The sequence below is a fragment of the Bos mutus genome, chromosome 3 (genome assembly GCF_027580195.1).
Source record: "Bos mutus isolate GX-2022 chromosome 3, NWIPB_WYAK_1.1, whole genome shotgun sequence".
In the NCBI taxonomy this organism is placed as follows: Eukaryota; Metazoa; Chordata; class Mammalia; order Artiodactyla; family Bovidae; genus Bos; species Bos mutus.
In genome coordinates this window covers 104,167,608-104,191,518 of record NC_091619.1, presented here as the reverse complement: position 1 = coordinate 104,191,518, position 23,911 = coordinate 104,167,608, and the positions used below count along the sequence as shown (strand labels likewise).

Here is a 23,911-nt window from a genome sequence, read left to right as displayed (position 1 = left end):
CAGAGGATAGAAGCTGGAGAAATAGATAAGGGGCCTGGCCTCAGAGGGCCCCACACTGCACATGTGCTAAGGCCCATGAGATGACAGGAAGAGCCAGGACTAGTTCCAGGAAGCAGGGCTGGCCATCAGTATACCCAGGACCCCTTGGTTAACAGAGATAACCATCCTGTGCACACACACACACACACACACACATTCAGTCATTAGCAGAGTTATCTGCCCCGTTATACACACCCACAAAACATTATACAAACCCACAAAACCACAACATGTACAAAAAGCATGCATGTGTGCAGTTTTTTTCCTGTTGCACATATTCATATGAGTGTGTCCATACACACCATCACAGTGGTTGTTGGTAAGAGCAGCTCATCACAAAGGTATGTTTAATGAATATCTTCAAAGCACCCAAAGTCCTTTTTGACTGAGCTACTTGCAGGAGTCCAGCACAGCACCAAGTAACATGGGAGAGAAAAGTAATCAGCACAGAAAACCAGAAACTGCGGCCAGCAGCAGAGTGTTGGCCTGCAGTGCCCCCTACTGGTAGGAGGGGCATTTGTACTTTGCTTGAAGACTGAAACCTGAGACCTGCTTCTCAGGCACCTCTTCTTTTATTTTTTAAAAATTATTTTATTTCAATTTTGGCTGCACCAGGTCTTCTCTAGTTGTGGAGAGTGGGGGATACTTAGTTGTGATGCGCTGGCTTCTTATCGCGGTGGCTTCTCTTGTTGCAGAGCACAGGCTCTAGGGCGTACAAGCTCAGCAGCTGCAGCCCGCAGCCTTTAGAGCACAGGCTCAACAGTTGCGGTGCATGGGCCTAGGTGACCCACAGCATGTGGAATCTTTCCAGACCAAGGATCGAACCTGTGTCCCCTTCATTGGCAGGCAGATTCTTAACCACTGGACCACCAGGGAAGTCCTCAGGCACCCCTTCTAAGTAAGCCGCCAACCCAGGATGCCATTCTCCGTCCTCCCCCTCCCTTCTCTCACCTAGCCAGGTGAGACCCTGGCATCCTCAGAGCTGCAGCAGAGCATAGGAGAACGAACATTCAGGGCCTTGCACACCGCCCTGGAGAGCAATATCCACCACCAACAGGGATGGCAAAACAGGTTTTTCATCTTCCGTGTCAACTCCAGCTCACCAGTGGTGGCTGCCTAGAATGCTGGGTTGAGAAGGCTTCTGAAGCCAGGTCTGAGCTTAGCACTGAAGGGTATCCTTCTACTGTGGAACAGCACCAGCGATCATGGCAGTAAGCACCACTTCTACACTTGCCATTCCCTAAATCTCCAGATTTCCCCTGACCCACAATTCCAGCATGAGGGAATGTATGTCTGTGACTCTCTCACAACCACAAGGAAACTGACATTCCAGCTTTCACCTGAGTGTTATCTTACTTGATCAGTAACTTCTGAGCCAGCTGAAATTCTCCCTGGAATCCTCTTTGTGAAGAGCTATTTCTTGCTTCCACAGACAGCATGTGGATGACTCGTTAGATCCAGGTCCTTAAGTCAACAGGGGGCACTTCACTTTATCCCAAACTAATATTTACCTAAGGCCCATGTATCTACCAGCACTTATCACTTCTCAAGAAACTCTTCAGGGGCACTCATGAGCTGAGAACCACACGGCTGTGCTGAGCAGATACTAGCTAGCCAGCTGGGCTCAGCTTTAGCCAGGGGTCCTGTTGCCTGCCCCGCACCCAGCACTCAAGTCATACGTGTGCATCGAAATTCCAAATTACTATGTGCCAAGGCACTTGAAAACAGACCTTGAAATCTTCAGTCTTCGGATGCTAAGGGCCTACTGTGTTTAGCATCAAGATTCCCAATGCCTACAACCCCTGATGATGCCCGCAGCTGGGCACAGAACCTACTCCTGCTGTCCTCCTTTGCAACCTAGCCAGCCTCTACGTCCGAATGGGTGTAAGCTGGTCTCTCCCACTAAGGAGTAGGCCAGGGATGTTTGCCTTAACCCAGGGGTCAGCAAACTCTTCCTACAAAGATCCAGAGGAAATTTTTCACCTCCTTGATTTCTGCTGAAGCAATTCAACTCTCTTGCTGTAGTTCAAATGCTGAAGACATATGTAAACAAATGGGCATGGCTATATTCCAATAAAATTTCTTTACAAAAACAGGTGGTAGGTGGAGAAAGAAATGGCAACCCACTCCACTGTTCTTGCCTGGGAATCTCATAGACAGAGGATCCTAGCGGGTTACAGTCCATGGGGTGACAAAAAAGAGTCAGACGTGACTGAGGGGAGAAAATAATCCCAGGAAAGTTGAGGCACTTGCCAAAGGCCCCCCTAGAGCCTGGAGCCGCAACTGCTAGCCCACGTGCTGCAGCTACTGAAGCCTGCACGCACCCTGGAGCCTCTGCTCCGCAACAAGAGAAGCCACCACAAGGAGAAGTCCGCACACCGCAACTAAAAAGTAGCCCCTGCTTGCCGAAACTAGAGAAAAGCCCACGCAGCAGCCAGGACCCTGTGCAGCCAGACATAAAGAAAACCATTTGAAAGAAAAGCTGGTGGGCTAGATTTGGCAATGGCAACCCACTCCAGTACTCTTGCCTGGAAAATCCCATGGACAGAGGAGCCTGGTAGGCTGCAGTCCATGGGGTCGCGAAGAGTTGGACACGACTGAGCAACTTTATTTTCACTTTTCACTTTCATGCATTGGAGAAGGAAATGGCAACCCACTCCAGTGTTCTTGCCTGGAGAATCCCAGGGACGGGGGAGCCTGGTGGGCTGCCGTCTATGGGGTCGCACAGAGTTGGACACGACTGAAGAGACTTAGTAGCAGCAGCAGATTTGGCCCAAGGTGCCACAGTTTGCCAAACCCAGCATCAGCCCAAACATATGGATTCCACAGAACATGGGGGTGTCTGGAGGTGCTTCAGAAAGTCTGCAAATGTTTGATTCTAGCTTAAATTCTTCTTTGCTGTTTAGGAAGCTGCAACAAAGATGTACCCACTCAAGTCTATTGTGGCATTTTGCCAGGCAGGGAGTCAATATGTTCAACAGACTGTCCAGTGTTAAGAAGCGTCACATCTATGCACGTGGATGGGCCATTTGGCAGAAGAGTTAAGAGCCTGATTCCCAGCATCAGACAGACATGAGCTTGAGTTCTCCTGTTGCCACTTCCCAGCTGTGTGACTTTGGACAACTCACTTTACCTCTCTAAGCCAGCAGACCCGGGAGACCACCAGAGTGGACACTGGCCATCCATCATGCTCCCACAGCCCCTTTTTGCTGAAACGTGAGAAGATAGAGGGGCCAGGGCAACGGGGAGGGGGCACTCAGGGGCTCAGGACAATGCTATTTATAGCTGTTATGGAGGCATTTCAGTATTATATGCACCAGTTTGGCTGGACTGGTGCACACCAGTTGAATATCATTATAATGCTGAATCCACCTTGGATTTAGACTTCTTTCTGATTTCAATTTCCTCTGGCATCTTCTGCTACATCCCCATCGCTCTGACTGGGTTCTCAGAAAGCGGAGAGGACTGTTTTGCAGTGACCTTGGAAATCTCAGTGCGTAGTAACAGGGCTTCTGTTTTAACTAAGTGGCAGTTTCCACTGTGTCTGGGACTTGGTTGGTAAGTATTTCCTGGGACATGTTCTGCAGGAGTGCCATGCTTTTGGCTAGAAGCTGTGTCCTCTCTGCTCCATTGCTGCAGTCCCTGGCTGGGCCAGGGGCTCTGGTGCTTGTATGGCTTTTTAATTTGCCTCAGTTCAGTTCAGTTCAGTTGCTCAGTCGTGTCTGACTCTTTGCAACCCCATTGGCTGCAGCACACCAGGCTTCCCTGTCCATCACCAACTCCCAGAGCTTGCTCAAATACATGTCCATTGAGTCAGTGATACCACCCAACCGTCTCATCCTCTTTCATCCCCTTCTACTCCTGCCTTCAATTTTGCCCAGCATCAGGGTCTTTTTCAATGAGTCAGCTCTTTGCATCAGGTGGCCAAAGTATTGGAGTTTCAGCTTCAGTATCAGTTCTTCCAATGAATATTCAGGGTTGATTTCCTTTAGGATTGACTGCTTTGATCTCCTTGCAGTCCACGGGACTCTCAAGAGTCTTCTCCAACACCACAGTTCAAAAGCATCAATTCTTAGGTGCTCAGCTTTCTTTATGGTCCAACTCTCACATCCATACATGACTACTGGAAAAACCATAGCTTTGGCTAGATGGACCGTTGTTGGCAAAGTAATGTCTCTGCTTTTTAATATGCTGTCTATGTTGGTCATAGCTTTTCTTCCAAGGAGCAAACCTCTTTTAATTTCATGGCTGCAATCACCATCTGCAGTGATTTTGGAGCCCAAGAAAATAAAGTATGTCACTGTTTCCATTGTTTCTCTATTTATTTGCCATAACGTGATGGGACCGGACACCGGTTTTGGAATGGGACTGGATTTTCGCTTTTTGAATCTTGAGTTTTTTTTTGTTTTGTTTTGTTTTTTGAATCTTGAGTTTTAAGCCAGCTTTTTTCACTCTCCTCTTTCACGTTCACTTTTAATTTGCCTGCTGACACAATTAACAATCTTCTCCCCGGCACACCTCCTCACCGCTTGAAACGATCAGAAGGTGTGTCTGGCAGCTGCCTCAGCCTGCCCCCAGGACTTCTGGCCTTTTATGGCAGCCACTGAAAGCTCTTCCAGGCCTGAAATGCTCATTTATGGTTTCAATTATAGACTTTGGACCCTCGTGTCTCTCATTGCCCAGGGCTGCCCAAGTCTATTAACCGTGCTCCAGTGAAATAGATAGCTTTTAGCGCACCTTATCTTGCTGCTTTCCACATCATATCTTCCTGCTTCCCGAGAGCCCTGGAAGAATCAGCCCTGTAATCACGAGGCCCTAGAGGCAGGACCTCTTGGCCTCAGAGTCCCTGGGGTGTGTCTTAATTAGGTGACATCTGGTGCTGCCCTCGGAGTGCACGCGTCCACCCTGCTCACTCAGCCCAGTCCAAGCAGTGAGCCGCGGTTGTGCCCAGACTCTCAGGCTTCTTATGGCTACCGGCCAGCTCTGAGAGCCCCAGAGGCTCATCCAACCGGTGATTCTGACCCCAGAGGGAGGCGAGGCAGAAGGCCTTGGTGTGGTTCGGCCAAGAGCAAGGGTGACTGGGGCTGAGCTCCTTCCCTCACTTCCTTTTCATCTCCTCGAGGTCGTTCTCAGGCCTCGCAGTATCTCTGGCTGAGCCAAGGGCTTCGGCAGAGGAAAGAGCTCCCGACCAGGGCCTCTGACTGGAGGCCGGGGAGGATCCTGGCTGTGGCTGGGAATGACCTTGTGCAAGGACACCTTTACCACTTGCTCATTCCCTGATAAGGCGTCAGCAGAGCTGCCTCAGCACCTTCCACTCCCCACCCGCGGCACGGCCTTACCCTTCCTCCCCACAGTCAGAGTCCTGGCTGCTCCAGCACTGAGAGGGACAGCGAGCCCAGGACTCTTCTCACACAAACTGCCGCTCATTTCCAGAGCCAGCTCAGTCTTCTCACTTTGTTCTCCCTCCTGGGTTATTTGTCTGACTCTGCTACTATGCCCTACATTGCCCAGAACCTGGGCCGTTCGGACCCTGGGCTGCGTCCTCAAAAGGACAAAGGACAGGCTCCACATTGCCCATCGCTCCTTTCCCTGCCCCCAGAAGCATTCCAGCTCCCCTGCACACACCTCCAATCGCACCTGTGGCTTGCCTCATAAAGTGGTTGCTCACAGCTGGGATTCCCCCCGGGGAGCTAGACAATCAGTCCCCACCACTGATGTCTGCTTATCCCTCTGGGTCTTCCTGTGGGATTAATCACTGGAGCTCCCACCTTCTCTCCAGAGAGAGCCAGGCTTGTCAGCAAAGGAAGAGGCTGATTCATCAAGCAATGAGAGTTCTCCCCTGCAAGTGGTGGCACAGGCGCCGCAGGGGCTCCTGCAAGCTCACGGGTCACCTCATCCTGGAGTCCCTGCGCAGCGTCTTTAGAGACAGTGAGCTCACCACCTCCACTCAGAATCCCAGCGCTGGAGAATCTCGCTAGTGGACATTTCACTCCTTCCTCACTAATCAGCCACAGCCCAAACCAGACCTCTTCCCACTTCCTACATTACCCCAGGCAGGCCTTTCCTCAGGCTAATCCTGGATGACTTCCCACTTCAGTCATTGAGCTTTCTTCCCTGCATTTGAGCTCACAATGAAAGGTGAAAGTGAAGTCGCTCAGTCGTGTCCAACTCTTTGCGACCCCATGGACTGTAGCCTATGTCCAACTCTTTGCGACCCCATGGACTGTAGCCTGTCAGGCTCCTCCGTCCATGGGATTTTCCAGGCAAGAGTGCTGGAGTGGATTGCCATGGTAAACACCAGTTCTCCACTGCTTCCTCCACCAACAGGGCTGCTTGGCAGCAGAGCAGGATACAACCACTGAGGGAGTAAGGGCTGAGATGAGAGAGTTGGCAGGGAGGAACAAATTAAATTTGGCTAAAAAAACACACAAAAGCAAAGGAAGCATTGATCAGGCAGTGCCCCCTGCTGGCCGTAGGAGAGTTTGCATGCAGGTTAAATTCACTCCACTCCTTCCACAAACTCCTGCACCTGTCTGCTGACCCCTGATAACTCAGGGGATCGCAGGAAGCAGACAGGTCGTCTAGTCCAGTGGTTCCCAAATGTGTAAAACTGTAGGGAAGTGGCTGTGGTTGATTGTGCATCTTGCCCATTTGACAAAGGCCTCTGGGCTGAGGAGCCAGCAGGTGCTGAAATCCAGCCTATATCCTGCTAACCAAGCTGTGCACCCCAGTGTGGTCTGGGTCAGTTCACAGGAATGGTTCTCTTTTCGTAATTCATTCCAAAGACCTCATCCTTCTATAACTTGTACAAAAGCGCCATATATATCAGGAGCAGCCCCAGCATACAATGCTTGCTTCAAAAAGGGCAATCTCATAAAACCCAAGCTTCTTTAGCTAAAGGAGAGTTTGAAGACCACCTAGAAGATGGGGAAACTGACTCATCAAGTAGTGAGCGTTCTCCCCGGAGATGGTGACGAAGGGGCTGCAGGGGCTCCTGCAAGGACGGAGTGTTCACCAGTGCACCTCAGGGGCAGGCCACCTCATCCTAGAGTCCCTTGCAAGGGAGCTTAAAGTCATACACTTAATTTGCCAAGACAGAGCTTAGAAGCCAGATCCCATTTCTTTGTACTACACTGAGCTAGTTTCAGCAGCCCTCCTTGAGGCATCCTGGCTGCTCTGACTCTCCCACCCTCAGTCTCATCAACTTCCCCCTGAAACCCAGCTACTGTGCACAGTCTTACTTTCTGAGCCAGGATCATGGCACAGTGTTTGCCTAAAAGGAGGGCTGGTGAGGATGCTGGCCCCGTCTGCAGTGTTCTACAGGTACCTCACTCCCAGGGATGAGGGCAGACATGCAGAAGGGCAGAGAGGTGGGGAACCAGAAAGGTCCATTGGGTGGCGCTGGTGGCTCAGCTACTGCGCAGGGGCGGCCTGCTTCGTAGGTGAGGTCCGCCGGGATGTCTGAGCCACGCCGTAAGGCACGTGGGCGGCCACCGTGCCCATCTCCTGAGCCCCAGCCACGTGGAACATCTGGTCGTCAAAGAAGATATGCGGGCGGATCTTCTCCAGAAGGGGGCCCTTGGGTGCTCCCGCAAGGAACAGGGCCTCATCCGTCTCCAGGCCCCAGCTGCGCAGGGTCTTGAGAGCCCGGGCCCCCGAGCTGGCTGCACTGCGTGCTGTCACCAAGTAGGTGCGAATCGGACACTCCAGTCGCAGGCCCTTGGAGTAGAACTTCTTCTGCAGTCTCCCCAGTGCCTCCAGGAAGCCCTTTAAGGGGCCCTACAAGAAGGTGAAGGAACGCTATGAGCTTACCCATCTCCCAAACACTTTGCCCCCTCACCAGCTGGGCTCCCTACAGCACTAAGATCTTGCTGTTTGTGGTTGGAGTGTTTTGCAGGATCCCTATTAATCTCTCAGTTCTGCTCTGCCTGCTCAGGCTACTGCATGCATCAGTTGGATTGTAGGTACCCACGGCATTCTAGGTGTCCACACTGCTGTGTCAGAAAAAACACACCTGGGCCCCTGCTATTATAGCAGCCCACCAGGTATATGGGTGTCTGTCCTACAGCTCTGTAAGTGTGGCTTTTGTGCTCATCAGCAGGGAGGAGATTAAAAATATTTAGTAACTATGGCATGGGCACCCTTTAAACAGAATGGATTCTGGTTGCAGACTACTGGGACAGACAGACCAGTGTGTCACTGCCCAGTATCGACCCTGCTCCCGGGGCGCATGGGTGGCTCAGAGTGTCGTGCTCCAGTTTCGTAGGATCAGGGAAAGGATCAGGAAAGGTGTGCTTCTGATCTTGGAGACCCCTCACTTGCTGGGTGACCTGGGGAAAGCAGAGGTCTCCTGGGGCTCTGCCTCTCACTTAATGTAAAAAAAAAAAAAACAAACACAAAACCATCCTGCTCTAGTTCCCGAGGATTTAGGAAGGACCAAAAAGAAAGGAAGTGAAATGAACACCCAGGGGTCATAGCTAAAGCCAGCTGAGCTCTTGGAGAGAGGGACTTTGGGGTTACTGAGCACCCAGATTTTTGTTAAAAGCATAGACAGGAGCTCCCCAAGGGCTGGAGAATCCCAGTAGTTCCAACCCCAGGGGATTTCCACCAGCTCTAGGTCGTGCTCTGCTCTCAGGGAGACTCTGAGTAGTTTGAGGGTGAGTGAGGATCCCCGAGCCCCTGGCCAATGGATGGAAGACAGAAAGTGAGAAGGGCTGGTATGGTCCAGAGCAGACGGGCTGCCCCAGACCCCACACCAGCTGGATCTCCCTGCCCCGAGGAGGGACACTTGTCTGGCTCTTCCTTTCCTCCAGTGAGGGAATCGGGGGCTTCTTTAGAGGACGGGACCCTGCTCAGAGGGGTGGGGGAATCTCAGAGAGGGAAGGGCAGCTTCAGAGAGAGAGAGGGTGAGGCATTCAGAGAGGGATGGGGACTTCAGAGAAGGGATGGAGACCCAGAAAGAAGATAGAGGCCTTCAGAGAGGGGATGGGAATTTAGCAAGAGGGTGGGGACTCCAGGAAATGGACAGAGACTTCATAAAGGAGCTGCAAAGAGGCAGAGGCTTCAGAGAGCAGCTTCAAGAGAGAATGGGGGCTTCAAAGAGGGGGTAGGAATGTCATGAGAGTGGTGGGGGCTCAGAGAAGAGGTAGATGCTTACTGAGGGGGGCCAGGGGTCAAGGTGAGAGAAAGGCGAGCTGGAGGCCTGGGGAGGGGCCCTGGTTGGATTCTGGGCTGAGCTTGGGGTTTGACTCTGGGCTGGAGGTTCCAGCCAAGGGCAGGTTCTGGGGAGCTTCCTTCCTCCACCCAGGGGTTCCCAGGAGTGTGTGGAGCACCTGGGCCAAAGGCTTGTTCTCGTGGGCCTTCTCATGCTCAAAGAACCTGTCCAACCCATGGGCCTTCACGATGCGCTCTGACTCGTCCGAGAAAAGCACAGCGTCCCCGTCGAAGGCCACGCGCAGCTGACTCTGGGACACAGCCACGTCCCTGCTGGGGCTGAAGATGGTGGCCGCTGCGATCCCTGCATGGAGAGAGGCAAGACTGTCCCCCCTCATCTGGGTAATAGGCACCCCGACACCCACCTCAGCTGCCTGAGGGGCCAGGAGAGGGCTATCTCACCCTATCCTCGCCCCACCTGCCTCACCCAGGACTCAGGGCCCAGCAAAGGAGGGCCAACATTCAGAATATTACAAAACAGGCCAGTAAGAGTGGACAGTGGAGGGAGTTTCCTATCAGTCCAGTGGTTAAGACTCTGGGCTTCCAATGTCAGGGATGCAGGTTTGATCCTCAGTTGAGGAACTAAGATCCCACATGCTACATGAAATGAGGCCAAAAAAAAAAAAAAAAAAAGGGATGGAAAGTGGCTTTATCTCTGAGTAGGGCTCTGAGGACCCCAGACTAAGCCAGGGTTTCCCCTTTAGTTGCTGCTTTGAGGGAAGGTCTGGGGGGAGGGGCTCCCAGCGAACAGGAGGGCACTTGGAAGGCACAGGGCAGGAGCTATTTATCCTTATGCATCAGTTTGGGGGCCTTTCGATACTCTAGCAAGGGCACACTGGCATGGACAGTTGAACATCAGTCCTGAGTAGAAGGCAGGGCCCCCCAGGTCACCACTGTCCTTCCTGGGGCTCCTCACAGGCCCCTGATGTAGATCTACAGGAAGGACTCCTGACCCTGGCTGGGCCTCAGTTACTCTCTTACTATTGGTTCCTGCAAGACCCGCACCCTCTCTAGACCCAGATAAAATTAAGGATGCTTCATCTCTGTCCAGGGATCCCAGGCTTCAGTCTGGGGTGGGGGCACTGTGGGCAGCCCCTAGTCTGCAGCCAGGTATGCCTTACTCCCTGGTATGGTAAACAATCTGCCTGCAACACAGGAGATCTTGGTTTGATCCCTGGGTCAGGAAGACCCCTTGGAAAAGCAAATGGCAACCCACTCCAATATTCTTGCTTGGGAAATCCCATGGACAGAGGAGCCTGGCAGGCTACAATCCATGGGGTTGCAAGAATAGGACATGACTTAGCAGGTAAACCACCCCTACATGCCCTCCTTAGGGCTGCCTGGTCTTTAAAGTTTCCCTGGGGTAACGCGGGTGGCCATGCTTAGGGCTGCCTGGTCTTTAAAGTTTCCCTGGGGTAACCCGGGTGGCCATGGGAGGCAGCACTATTGACATGTGACTCAGTACAGACTCTGGACTTCTCCATGGGGTCCAGTGTGCCTGTTGCGAACCCTAGCTCCAGACTAGAGCTCACTGGATGACAGAGAGCAGTTTCAGGAGGCTGGAGACCTGGCCAATGTGCTCAGCCCATCCTTGATTGTTTACCTCTCCAAAGGCCACGTCAGCCCTGCTCTTTGGGGATCTAGGGTTCTTAGGCCTGGGAAGAGGCAGAGCTTTGGGAGGAGTGAGCAATGCCGGCTTCACCTCACCTTCACTTAGCCTGAGGATGCTATAAGCAAGCTCAGGCCCTGGACATCAGGCCAGCTTCCTTCTCAGCTTTGCCAGTGCTAGAGCCAGGATGAACCAGAATCATCTGATCTTGAGCAGGGCCTCCCTCCTGACTATGCCCTGCTCCCCAGCCTGGGCTTAACTTAAAGACATATAGAGGGACTCAAGCAGGACAGTGCCAAGGTCCCAACCAGAGGGTATGACATCTGTCTAGGAAAACGGGTTCTGCTTTGGGCTTAAAGAAAGCTTCTTGGAGCCCCATGCAGCTCAGGTGAGTAAGCCTCAGCAGGGAGAGAGGCCAGGCTTCTGGGCAGGAGATAGCATGAGAGAGGAAGAAGTAAGCGAACACATTGTTGGCTGCAAAGCAAACTTATTTGGAAACAATATTTCCAAAGGGGAAATATTGGTGGCAGAGGTAAATTAGAAGCTTGGGATGAACATACACACACTACTATATACAAGACAAAGCGCCAACAAGGACCTACTGTATAGCACAGGGAACTCTATTCAATATTCTGTGATAACTATATGAAAAAAGAATCTAAAAAAAGAATGAATATATGTATAACTGACTCACTTTGCTCTACACTTTGCTGGAAAAGTACTGATCTCCTTCCTCACTGGCCCAGAGAGGGACAGAGGCTGCCCATGGTCACACAAGAATCAGAACTCCTACTGATCTGGAGGATTTTTTTAGAAGGGAATAGCTTTCTGGGCTGCAAAGAGGGTTCCCACAGAAACTGACGGCTGGGTGATGTGGATGAGTAAAAGCATCCTCAACATGGTAGGGCAGGAGGTGGGAGAGGGAACTAGATGGGCAATGAGTGAAACAGATGGGACCTTGTTCTCAGGGTTTACAGGACAGGCCATAGGAATTAAGGGAGGTACTGCCCTTCAAGTTACCATGGCAACCCCTAGAGCCTGCTCAGAGCTTTAGGACCAGGCTGCCCATCTCTGACACTGGCTCCCTACACTCCTTTTTGCCAGATCCCCCACACTCTCCTTCTCCAGCTTGACTTACCTTCATCAATGGCCTCCTGCACTTTTTCTGCATCAGCCGACAGGTAGAGGTTGGTGTGATAGGCCTTGAGGTAGCAGATGGGGCTGTTGCCGCCTGTCATGCAGAACCTCTCGATGAACAGGTCTGGGGAGGAGGTAGAGAGGAGCCAGGTGATGTCTGGGTCAACCCTCAGCACCTCAGAGTGGTCCCTCCGTGTCCAGTGGATGCCATCTTGGTTCTGAGTGGTGGTGGGGCAGCAGAGTGATTCTCTGAGCGATTTTAGGCCAGCGTTCCCCTCTTTGAGCTTCCCCCATCCTTCATCCATGAAATGGGGATGACCACATCTCTGAAGGAGCTGCCTGGCTCACAGTAACATCCCCTTGTCAGGGAACCACAGTACTACAAAGGCAGGTCCCCAGCCATGTGATTCTTGGTCAATCCTTCCTGATCGTAGTTGATTGTATCGGGGTAGGCACCTGCCTCAAGCTGGGCCAGTCAGATTCTCTTCCAGCCTGGGTTGATAGTCACTGGTACCCATGTCTGTGCAGGTTGTAAAACTTTGCTTGTCAGTCAACAGCTGCTGCTCTGAACCCATGGAGTTACCGCATCATTGCCCCAGCCCCTCACACACGACGGTTCACCATGGAAGGGCACAGCAGGGGTCCTTCAGGACCCTGCCTTGGTACCATAGGTGGTGTCCATCTTGATTCCTCGGAGCTTGTGTCACAAAGTGGGTAAATATTTTTAATATCACCCCTGCTTCCAAGAGTTTGAAATTAGGATTAAAACAATGCCAACTGGTTCTCTTGCTTGCTGAAAACAAGGACTCGTAAACTGGTAAATTTGGGCCATATTCAAGAAAAGCAAAGAAACACAGTTTGGAGAAAGAGAAAAAGAGACAACAAAGGAAAATAAGAATGGGTTTGCTGAGAGAAGCAGAAATCAGGGCTCTTGTGGTCCAGAGAGAAAAAGAGCCCTGGAGAGATTACCAGTACTTGGATTCAGGCCCTTTGGGCTCAGTTTTACTTCCTTCCCTGTGGTTCCAAGAGGCACTCCAATAACCTAGTAAGAAATCATTCTCTTGAGCTAAGGCTGGCTCTAGAGGGTCCATTACTTTCAGTCAAGAGTTTGGACTAAGACACAAAGTCTGTTCACTCTGACGACTGCACCTGCCTCCCCCAACAGCCCTGTAAGACCTGTCAGCCCCACTGCAAAGAGAAACTGAGACACAGAGGCAGCAAATATCCAATTGCATTGCAAAGGGAGTGGGGCCTGTGCAAGGATGTGCTGGAGCTGGCTTGTACCAGCTTACAAGGGCCAAATGTCAAATATTCAGGGACTTTTGGAGCCAGTTAGATTGTTCAGTTATTGATAGCTGGACATCAGCCACAATGGGAGTATTAACACCCTGAAAATGGCAACGCATGATCAGAGTCTGGGGACGGGTGGTTTTGTTTTTTGAAAGAGCCTATTTACCAGAACCCCACTGGGCTTAAGATTCCAGTGGGCATACCTGCACCCTGCAGAGCTGGGATGCCAACCCTGGGTGTCCGCTAGGGATCATGTCATGGCCAAAGCTGTCATGCTTACCATAGTGGTTGATGCTGTTGATGAGACGGACACCCACTTGAGCATGGTTGTTGGTCACCAGGACGATGTCGAAGAGGTCCTCGCTCTCAGGGTACAGCTCCCGCAGCCGCCTGTTCACAGCCTCCAGAGCCTGGATGGGAAAGTGGGTCCTAGGGCTCAGACTCCCCAGGGAGTGATGCCTGGGGTTAGTAGCCAGGGTTGGGGATGAGGGGTGGGCTGGGATCCAATGCTTGGAGGGGAGGGGAAGTCAGGGGCTGGGCTCGAGGTCAGATCAGTGGACATGGACTATCACCTCCTAATCTCTGTCCTTGTATGGGTTGATTATTGCCCATTCAATAATGTAAATTATTAGATTTTGACACCTCACTAAAAGGGTGAGTGGAAGTCGAAATTCATCTCAGGTTCCATGAACTAAGCTGGGTATCTGAAGTGGGGCTGCATTCGTTCAGGGGATGCGGAGGACTCTTCTTCTCACAATGGCTGTCCCCTTGCCAAGTCACGCTCCTGTGGGGTAGCACTACCCAGAGGGGACCCTTTTCCTTTACTCAAACCCCTATGGGAGTGCTTTTATTTTTAAAAAAATAAGAAGTAATTAAGATTTCTTTAAGTGAAAGCAAATTCAGTAGATAATCGTAAATACAAAATATAAAATAGTTCAATATATTAGATTAAGGTATTTTTCAGTTACATTTTTATGTTCCTCTCTAGTTAATCTGTAATAAAAGACAGTGTTCTTTGGGGGGACTTCCCTGGTGGTCCAGTGGCTAAGACTCTGGGCTCCCAATGCAGGGGGCCCAGATTTGATCCCTGGACAGGAAACTAGATCCCACATGTGACAAGTAAGAGTTCGCATGCCACAGCTAAGACCCGGTGTAGCCAAATAAATAAAGATTAAAACACAACAAAAACAGTGTTCCTTGGATGAATACTATGTCTGAAATTATAACAAGATTTGCGGCAGAATATACTTTTTTATACATTCCTTTTCTCCTATTTTTTCTATTATGGTTTATCACAGGATATTGAATATAGTTCCCCGTGTTATATAGTAGGACCTTGTTTATCCATCCTAAATGCAATCTACCAACCCCAACTCCCGTGGGAGGGCTTTTAGCTAATGCCCATGAAGGCTTTGTATGGCCAGTGGCGGGACTGCCCCTCACCTTCACAAAGGGGAAGGCTGGTCCAGGACTGAAGGGCTCGTTCTCGTGTTCCAGCTGGTAGCGCACGTATTCCTCCACGCCCTGCTCCGTGTAGATCCGCTGCTCCTCGTCCATGCGGAACAGGGCTCGGGAGGACACAGCGATGGTGACGGCATTCTGGGGCTTGGGCTGCAGGGATGCAGGAGAAGGGGTCTACCCTCAGACTTCCCTGAGGCGGGTCTCATGTACCAGCCTTTCTGGGAACTGGGGCAGGGAGAGAGCCCAGGCCTGGCCTCTGCCCTAAAGGAGCCCAGTCTTGGGCAGGGACAGACCTAGATCAGGATCCCCTCTGTGAAGGACCCAGCTGGGGACTGGGGGGAGACGATGGCTCCCCAAGGAGGAGGACAATCTGGTGGGAGGCCATGTCCTCAGGGAGTTTGCAGTCTAGCTGCCCAGCTTGACATGACAGAAAAATGAATACAGTGTAAGCAGCCAGAGTATGACTGATGCTCAAGATGGTCTTCAGAAGGTGTCCTTTATAAAATGGGAGCTACACGCCCCTGGGAAGAAATGGCGCCCAGAAGCATGACAATTATAGAAGAAAATCTGTCTCCAGCCTAGATCTTTCTCCTGAGCTCCAGACTGTTATTTCTAACTGCCCAGTTGACTAACAAACACTCAAACTCATCATGCCCAAGGCTGAATTCCCAAGGACAGCAATCTGTCCACCCTCAAGCCTCACCCCGCTCCCCTCTTCCTCATCTCAGTGCTCCGCACAACCAATCACTCATCCCCCAGCCCAGAGCCCAGAAGTCAACCTCAAGTCTTCCCTCTTCCTCTGCTCCCTTCCCCTTCAATCAGTCACCAAAACCTATCCACTCTACTAGAATCCATCCACTTCTTCCCGTCTTCCCTACCATGGGCCAGCCATCACCATTTCTTATTCCCTCCAATATGTGGTCCATATTGTTGTCAGGGGATTTTTCTCAAATTCAGATCTGATCATGCCCACCCCCTTCAGTAGTGCCCTCTGTGTGGTAAAGAACCTGCCTGCCAATACAGAAGACATAAGAGACACAGGTTCAGTCCCTGGGTTGGGAAGATCCCCTGGAGGAGGGCATGGCAACCCACTCCGATATTCTTGCCTGGAGAACCCCATGGACAGAGGAGCCTGGTGGGCTACGGTCCATAGAGTCGCAAAGAGTCAGACACAAGTGAAGTGACTTAGCACACATGCACCCACTGTCATCAAATTCTTCTCACACTCTGATCAGCAGCCTTGAGGATGGAGTAGGAAGCCCTTCATGAGACTCCTACCTCTGTCTCCTCTCTTACCTTCTCATTACCCTGCTTTGCTCTATCTGACCTTTCTATGTCTGAGCACATCTTCCCCCACCCCTTCTCTGAACTTTTACACTGGATGTTTTCTCTGCCTGATTTGCTCTTTCCCTGACTCCCCATCCAGCCAACTTCTACTCAACCCTCAGGTCTCAAACTACATATCATCTTTACAAAACTGTCCCTTATCCCTAGTAATGGGCTTGCTACATTTTCTACCAATTTCCTTTTTAGTAAAATTTTAGTAAACTTAGTAAATTTTTTCCTTTTAGTATAATTCATTGATGTAGATGCTTGACACTAAGGAAATGCTGAATCTCCTGGACTTTGGTAGTCTGTCTAATCTGCCGGTCACTCAGCCTACAGCTGGGATGAATTTCAAAAGACCATGTGGAGCCATTTGAATCTTTCTGCTCTGCTGTAATATTTTCAATAAACCTCTGACAACAACTATATATGTGCATATATGTTAATATACATAATTGCTTATCTGTTGTTGTTGTTGAGTCCTTAGGTCGTGTCTGACTCTTTTGCGACCCCAAGGACTGTAATCCACAAGACTCCTGTGTCCATGGGATTTCCCAGGCAAGAATACTGGAGTGGGTTACCATTTCCTACTCGAGGGGCTCTTCTTGACCCCAGGGACCAAACCAGAGTCTCTTGCATTAGCAGGTGGATTCTTTACCACTGAGCCACCAGGGAAGTGCAATTGCTTATTTAACTATTTCCGTTTCTAGGCAGAGTTCTAGAAGCAGGAACCATGCTTAAGTTATGAGGGAGCAGGAACCAGAGTTATCTTGTTCATTTATTGTATCTCTAGTCCTCCAAACTGTGCTTAGCATATAGTAGGTGCTCAGTAAATATTTAATGTCTCTGAACTTTTAAGCAATTTATTTTAATGAAAGACAGTATTTGCCATAACAAATTTAACACGAACAAGAAACTTCACTGCAGTGCCCTTAACTGTTCAAATTGCTTGAAATATAGTAGACGCTCAGAGAATACTGTTTGAGTTGACGCAGATTTGATAAACATTTATTATTGTTTCTTTGTGCCAAGCACCTGGGCTCTGCCTGAGGATGGTCCTGGTAGAGACTCGGCTCCTGCCCTGAGAGTCAGAAGCTGGTGGGGGAGAAAGATGGGTAAACAGAGGTGCAAAAGGACCTGAAATGAATGCTAGAACCAGGCGAAAGCAAAGTTCAGAGGAAGCTGCTATGGGAGAGGTGGCGTCTCAGCAGAGCCTTGAAGGAGGAGTGGGGTGAAGGAAGGCATGAGGAGCTGTGAACACATGCCGTGCCTTCACAAAGGTGAGCAGAGCCCTGTGCATGGGGGCAGAGTGTAGCTGAGCCCAGAAGAGTAGGCAGGTGCCAGATGCCAGAAGGCTTTCTTTCAGGGGCCCACGAGGGTCTCAGAACTCCTTCAGCACCTCCTGTGGAATAGGGAGAGGGGAATGCCGCCACAGGCAGCAGCCGGACCCTGCATAATCCCTGCGGAGGATGAGAATGCAGGTCCCCAAGGGACTCACAGTTGTCTAGAGAGTCCCACTACGTCTCTGTGACTTGAGCAATCTTGGGACCATGGTTCCCATTCGACAGATGAGGAAGCAGGGACTCAAGTTGGGGGCAAGGCTCATAAATGGACCTTGCATTGTGGCCTGCTCCTAGCAGCCCTGGCAGCCACGCAGTCAATCCCAATTTTTCTCTCTGGAGTCAAGCCTGGGTCCCAATCAGTTGACAACACTGAGTGATGACCATGTGACAGGCACTGATTGGGGGACCATACAGATGTGATCCCCGCCCCCAGGGAGCTTATGATCTATCCCCAAGGCAGAGGTCCATGCCTCCTCTAGAGGAACAATGTCCAATAGACCTCTCTGTGAAAATGGAAATGTCCAGCACTGTCCGTGTGGCTGTATGTGGCTAGAGAGCCACTTGAAATGCAGCCAGTGAGAAGGAGGAACTGAATTTTTAATTGCATATAATTTTAATCAGTTTAAACTTAAGTAGCCATAGTGGCTAATGAAGCTTTAGAACCTCAAAGTAGGAACAGAAGACCAGAGTCCCCAGACTCATGAGGCAGACGTCAGTTTGCATTTGACTTTTACCCCATTCAAGATAGTGTGTGGGGCCAGCAGGGCGAGTCTAAGGTGTTGGCAGGACAGGTGACCGTCGTCTGGGGCTCAGCCCAGTAACTCTGTCAGCCACCAACCACCCCCAGTGTCTGTGTGTCCTTGGGCTGGGTACCTCCCAACCCCCTTAGCCACTGTGAGCCTTCAAGGAAGGAAGGTAAAAATTAAAGAAAAGGGGTAATAGAGGGATGGCCTGGGACGGTAAGAGTACAGTTGCGAGGGGGGTGGGGAGACCCACTCTCAGAAACCCAGGAGGTCTGCTGGCCTTCAAGGCAGGAGCTGAGCTTGCCTCGCCCCCTGGACTTACTGCCCCAGGGACAGCCCATCACCCCTTCAAGGACAGAGAGCCAGCTGCCCTCCCAGCCCCTTCAGGCAGGTTCCCAAGCCGCCGCTCCAGCCCAGGCAGCCAGCCAAGGTCTCGCTCCTCACTTTCTGTCCCACAGTCCCTGCCAGACTGCTGTGTCCTGGGTCTTCTCTGGCTGACCTGCACATATCCCATCGCATCCCACCTCTGGCCATTGCAAGAAAAAGATCCCAGCTGCCTCAGTCCCAGGAGTCTCCACTTCCTTCTTTGACAGATGGGGAAAGAGGCCCAGAGACGGGCAGAGTATTACTCGAGGTCATCCAGCAAAGCCACAGCAGAGCCAGGATAAGATCTTAAGCCTCTGGCCTCCGTCCACACAGCAGCACCACCCACCTCTACTCCCCTCCTCAAGCACTCCTGGAAGACCCCAACCCCTGCTATATCCACTGTCCTGGATGCTTCCCTACCCTCCTGGCCTCCCTTTCCAGATCTGGGGGAACTGGTGAGGGGCACCATGCCTTCAGACGGAGGTTTCAAAGGGTAGGACTCTTTACCCCCAAAATGGAGAGTCCCAGGATGGGACCCTGCTCTCCTGCTTAGCCTGCTCTGACTCTGTACAAGTGAGGAGGAGTCTAAGGGCCTAGAGGGCCTTAGATGCTGTGGAAAATTCAGATCCCAGCTGGAAGAGAGGAACAGCCTGTCCAGGCTCCAGGCAGAGCTGAAAGAACAGGGGAAAGGGGCTGCTCAGAGCTGGGGAGAAGCCAAGCACCTAGAGATGTCCTTGGACCTCGCTGCAGAGGGAGGCCACCCTGTCAAATGCCATCAGGTGTACCTCAGGGCAGTTCCTCCAGAAATCAGGAAGAAGTCCAGACATCGGACTGAACCATGGATCAGAAAGACCCTCTATGCCAGACCAAGGTCTCAGTTTAAGAGCTCTGGACTCCAAGAAGCCAGGTCCCTCCAGCTCTCTCTGTCTTTCACTGGAGTGGTGTTGGGGAACCGGCTGGTTACTCCTGCTTCAGGGACAAGATTGAGGCGTCATGCAGGGCAACCTGGCCCCACCTGCCTGCCCGAAGAGCTCGCATTGAGGCCCTGGGATTTTGCCTGTTGGGCCCAAGATAGGAACATGGCCACAAACTGCTGTTTCTAGAAGGACTTAGAGACAGAAGAATTGCTGGAGGAGAGGGGAACAAGATAGGTCTGGACTTAGGAAGTCCTCTGACCTCTTGAGGTGAGGGCCTCACATAGACCTTCAGGGTTAACTATTTCACTCAGGAGCCGGGGGATGAGAATAAGTCTAGGCCAGACCAGCCCAGGAGGCCCAAAGCCCCCAAAATAGCCAGTGGGGGGAGGGGTTCCCACAGGAAGGAGTAGGGGCCAGGAAGCCGCCAGTCTCCTTGCCACCCAGAGAACAGCAAGGTCCAGGGACTGACCGAGAGGTCATAACTGACGACTGGGCCTGAGCTCCCGGAGGAAACGGACTGGTGAGCTCCACTCACCACCCTAGTCTCCATCCCCTTCTTTCCATCCCTGAGGCTGTGACGTTAGTCCAGCTTCCTCCCCAGGCAGGAACCAGCCTCTTCACTGCTCTGCCTGTTACCAGGCACACCCTCTCCAAGCCATCCACATACACAGCCTCACTTTAGCAAAGTGACCTTGCTAAAATGAAAACGAACCAAGTTAATCCCTTGTTGAAAAATCCTGTAGTAGCTCATAATGGTTTTCATACTTGTTTAAAAAGTAGGTTGACATTGATGCAAATAAACTTTTTGGGAGAGCCCCAATATGTAAACCATATAGTACCATATTTTATTGGTATAAATTCATACCATGAATTCAATAGGGCTTCCCTGACAGCTCAGTTGGTAAAGAATCTGCCTGCAATGCAGGAGGCCCCGGTTCAATTCCTGGGTCAGGAAGATCCCCTAGAGAAGGGATAGGCTACCCACTCCAGTGTTCTTGGGCTTCCCCGGTGGCTCAGCTGGTAAAGAATCCACCTGCAATGTGGGAGACCTGGGTTTGGAAGATCCCCTGGACGAGAGAAAGGCTACCCACTCCAGTATTCTGGCCTGGAGAATTTCATGGTGCAGTCCATGGGGTCCCAAAGAGTCAGACACAACTGAGCAACTTTCACTTTCACACACATAAATTCAAATGTATTATGTATTCAGATGTTTGTGGTATATTTATATTTAATGTCCACCAATGAATACAGGAGGCCAGTGAGAATTTAAACTTCATCATCTAGTCAGTTTGTTTATGTTTCAATTTGCTGGGTTTTGCACAGCATTGAGAAAGTCCTGATTCATACCAATAAGTGGCTGCGAATGGTAAAAAGGCTTTTTTGTTTTGTTCTATTTTAAACTACAAGCCTCAGGAAACTCAACCACAGTTGTCAGCAATCTCACGATACTCTTCTTTTAAAACAGATCACCATAAAAACTTCATTCTGAGGTTTGCTAAAAGAGATCATCGACCTGTAGCATAAGGTAACACACTGGCGGTCTCCAAGGTGCTAACATGTCCACCAACACATTTGAGTGAGCTGAGTTTTATCACATATTTTTACTTTTGTAAAACATAGTTTGAGGAAGAAAGAAAATGAATTGACTTCATCTGTAAGCAGACACCCTGAAACATGGGTCTTCATGGAGCCTAATTTTAAGATCTCTAACCCCACTGGAGAAGGCAATGGCACCCCACTCCAGTACTCTTGCCTGGAAAATCCCATGGATGGAGGAGCCTGGTAGGCTGCAGTCCATGGTGTCGCTAGGAGTCGGGCACGACTGAACGACTTCAGTTTCACTTTTCACTTTCATGCATTGGAAGAGGAAATGGCAACCCACTCCAGTGTTCTTGCCTGGAGAATCCCAAGGACGGGGGAGCCTGGTGGGCTGCCATCTATGGGGTCGCACAGAGTCGGACACGACTTAGCAGCAGCAGCAGCAGCAACCCCACTGAATAAGATCTGGACTTTTTAATGCGGCACTCAAGGCCCTCTGTGGGTCTCTGGCATCTTCCCAACTCCTCTCCTAAAGATCCTGCATTTTACTTTCTCACTCAGTTTCAAAGACATCGACCGTGTGTCTTTTGCTCATCCTGTTTCCCTGTCTGGGAAGGTCCACCTACTCGGGCTTTAAGATCAGCTCAAACCAAGCCACCTCTACAAGACTTCCTGAGTTGGCAGTCACTGCCTTATGCTCCCACTGCTAAGGTTTTCACCTGGGCATTCACCATATCTAGGGTCTCTGTGAGCTCCTGGGGCAGGGACTCAGCCTAATTCATCTCTCAATCTGCACTGCTGAGCAGGACTGGAGGTGCAGCAGGGAATGACTGGTGACCAGGTGGGCCTCATGGAAGGGGTCTTTGGAGGGAAGCAGCAGGGTGCTTTAAGGTCAGTTTGGAGCTCTTTGGAGGATGCTCTGAGCTAGCTTCCATCCTCCATCCCCTTCCCAAGCTCTGAGATTGGGGAAGTTGGAGTGAGCAAGGCCCAGGAACCAAGGGGAGACGAGACTCCTCTGTGTGAGTCCTGGAGGGCTGAGGCGACCACCTAGGTAGCAGAAACACTGATGCCAGCGAGGGCTACCCTGTGAGGGGAGGAGAGCCCGGAGCTGGGGCACAGTCCAGCGCTGGGACCCCAGAGTCAGGGACGCAGAGCCCTAACTAAGCTCAGAGCGCAGATTCCAGTGCAGCTCCCTTCTCTTAAAACCCAGGGAGCCTGGCACCCCGAGCCGGAGCCCTGTGCGCAGGATGGCAGAAACCGGAGCGCACAGCAAGGAGCCGGATTTACAGAGTTCGGTTACCTGAGCCCCGGCGCTTCTGCAGGCGCCGCTGACCGGCTTTGCCAACAAGTGCTGCCCCCGTGCCCCCGGCTGGGCCGCGGCTCGGACGGAGCTGGGCCCTGATGACAGCATGGGGGAGGAGGATCCTGGCGTGGAACCGGAGTCCCGAGATAAAAAAAACACCCGACCAGAGCTCTCAAAATAAAACGGAGCCTGTGCCAACGGCCTGGCATATGCTGGTGATGAGGACCTGCGTCCCTTCTCGGAGGGGCACCACGGGTCCCTCTCCGAAGGGCTGACGACCCCTCCTAGAGTGACCCTCACCCTGCCCTGCCCCATACCCATGCCCTGGTCTTACCGATTTGGGTTTCTTCTGGGGCGCGAGGTTGTCATAGAAAGTCTTGGCTTCCTCCCACTGCGGGGCCGCGGCGGTCTCTGCTCCTGGCCCGGGCTCGCGGGGCTCCCGGGGCTCCCCGGGTTCCATGCTCGGCTCTGACCCGGCCTGGCCGAAGCAGGAGGCTGCGGAAAGCGGAGCCGGCGGGATTGGGCTGCGGGAGGGAGGGAGGCGCGTCCAGGGCGTGAGAAGGGGGCGGGCAGCCGTGGGAGAGTGCGCGTGCGGGCCGGCAGGAGGGGGGGCAGTGCGCTGGGTGCTCAACCCGACCAGTCGGCAGGCGGTGTGTAGCTGCTGTTGCTGGTGGAGTTATATTTCGGGACACTGAGCTCTCCTTCCCCAACCGCCCCACCCCTACTGAGGGTTTAGACCCTTCGGCTCGCAGGACTGAGCCTGAAACCAGGCCTTCGGGCTGCTGAGGTTTCGGGATTGCGGGAATCCTATTCTTCGCAGGCGGTCAACGGCACCGAAAGAAGGGGAAGCCTGACTACTATTTTTTTTTAAAACCCAGGGTGGTGATCCACAAAGGAGAAAATGAAATTCTAGCCACCCCCCCCCCAAAAAAAAATTAAAAAGCTATTCTCCCCTCCCCTCCCCGGCCCCCACCGTATTTCCTCTCTGATGCCAGGACCCTGGAACCCTGAGCGATGTCTCCTGGGATCCTAGTCAACTTCGGGGAGGGAGAGGAGGTGGTGGATGGACAGCTCCATCCAGCAGGATGGACAGTTCCTGCTAGAGCAGGAACCTGCTTCTAGCGGGAGCCACATTGGAGGGCCCAGCCCGTCAGCTCCTCCCCAACAAGGCGGAGGGACCCTTGAAGTCGGTGGCAACACCAGGCTCCCCTTGGCGGGGCTAGGAACCCAGACCAGACATCGATGGCCAGCAGGGGGCGCACCCTCCCAGGTCCCACCGGCTGAGCTTGGTTAGTTACAGGCCTTAAAGTGGTTAGATGGAAGGAGGATAGAAAAGCCTAGGAAACCAGGAGTCTTGGACCACCGTCCTGGAGTTCTAGAGCATTGTCCTCCTTGATGCAGAGCCCGAGGTGTAGACACTGATGCCACTCATTCCAAGGCACGGGTTAGGAAGCGAACAAGGGACATCTCTGTGTGTGTCTAAAAGAGTGCAAATGTGGATGAGGGCAGCAGGAGAAAAATACCGGCTTAGCTTGGAGGAAGTATGACTGGGATGGGGTACAGAATGCAGGGGTCTGCCCACTCTCCATCATGACCTGGGAGGAACCAACCAAACTGCATGGGAG

The 23,911-nt window shown here is 51.9% G+C and overlaps 1 protein-coding gene across 1 annotated transcript; it reads right to left on the bottom strand.

Moving 5' to 3' along the window:
* Window positions 1-285: 285 nt before the first annotated feature.
* Window positions 286-22,905, bottom strand: NT5C1A (5'-nucleotidase, cytosolic IA). The gene is made up of 6 exons (XM_005886753.3): window positions 22,621-22,905; window positions 14,732-14,899; window positions 13,569-13,698; window positions 12,000-12,122; window positions 9,372-9,556; window positions 286-7,818 (listed from the first exon to the last, which is right to left on the bottom strand). The coding sequence occupies exons 1-6, from the start codon at window positions 22,744-22,746 to the stop codon at window positions 7,453-7,455; spliced, it is 1,098 nt and encodes a 365-aa protein (XP_005886815.3). The 5' UTR covers window positions 22,747-22,905; the 3' UTR covers window positions 286-7,452.
* Between the last annotated feature and the right edge of the window lie 1,006 nt (window positions 22,906-23,911).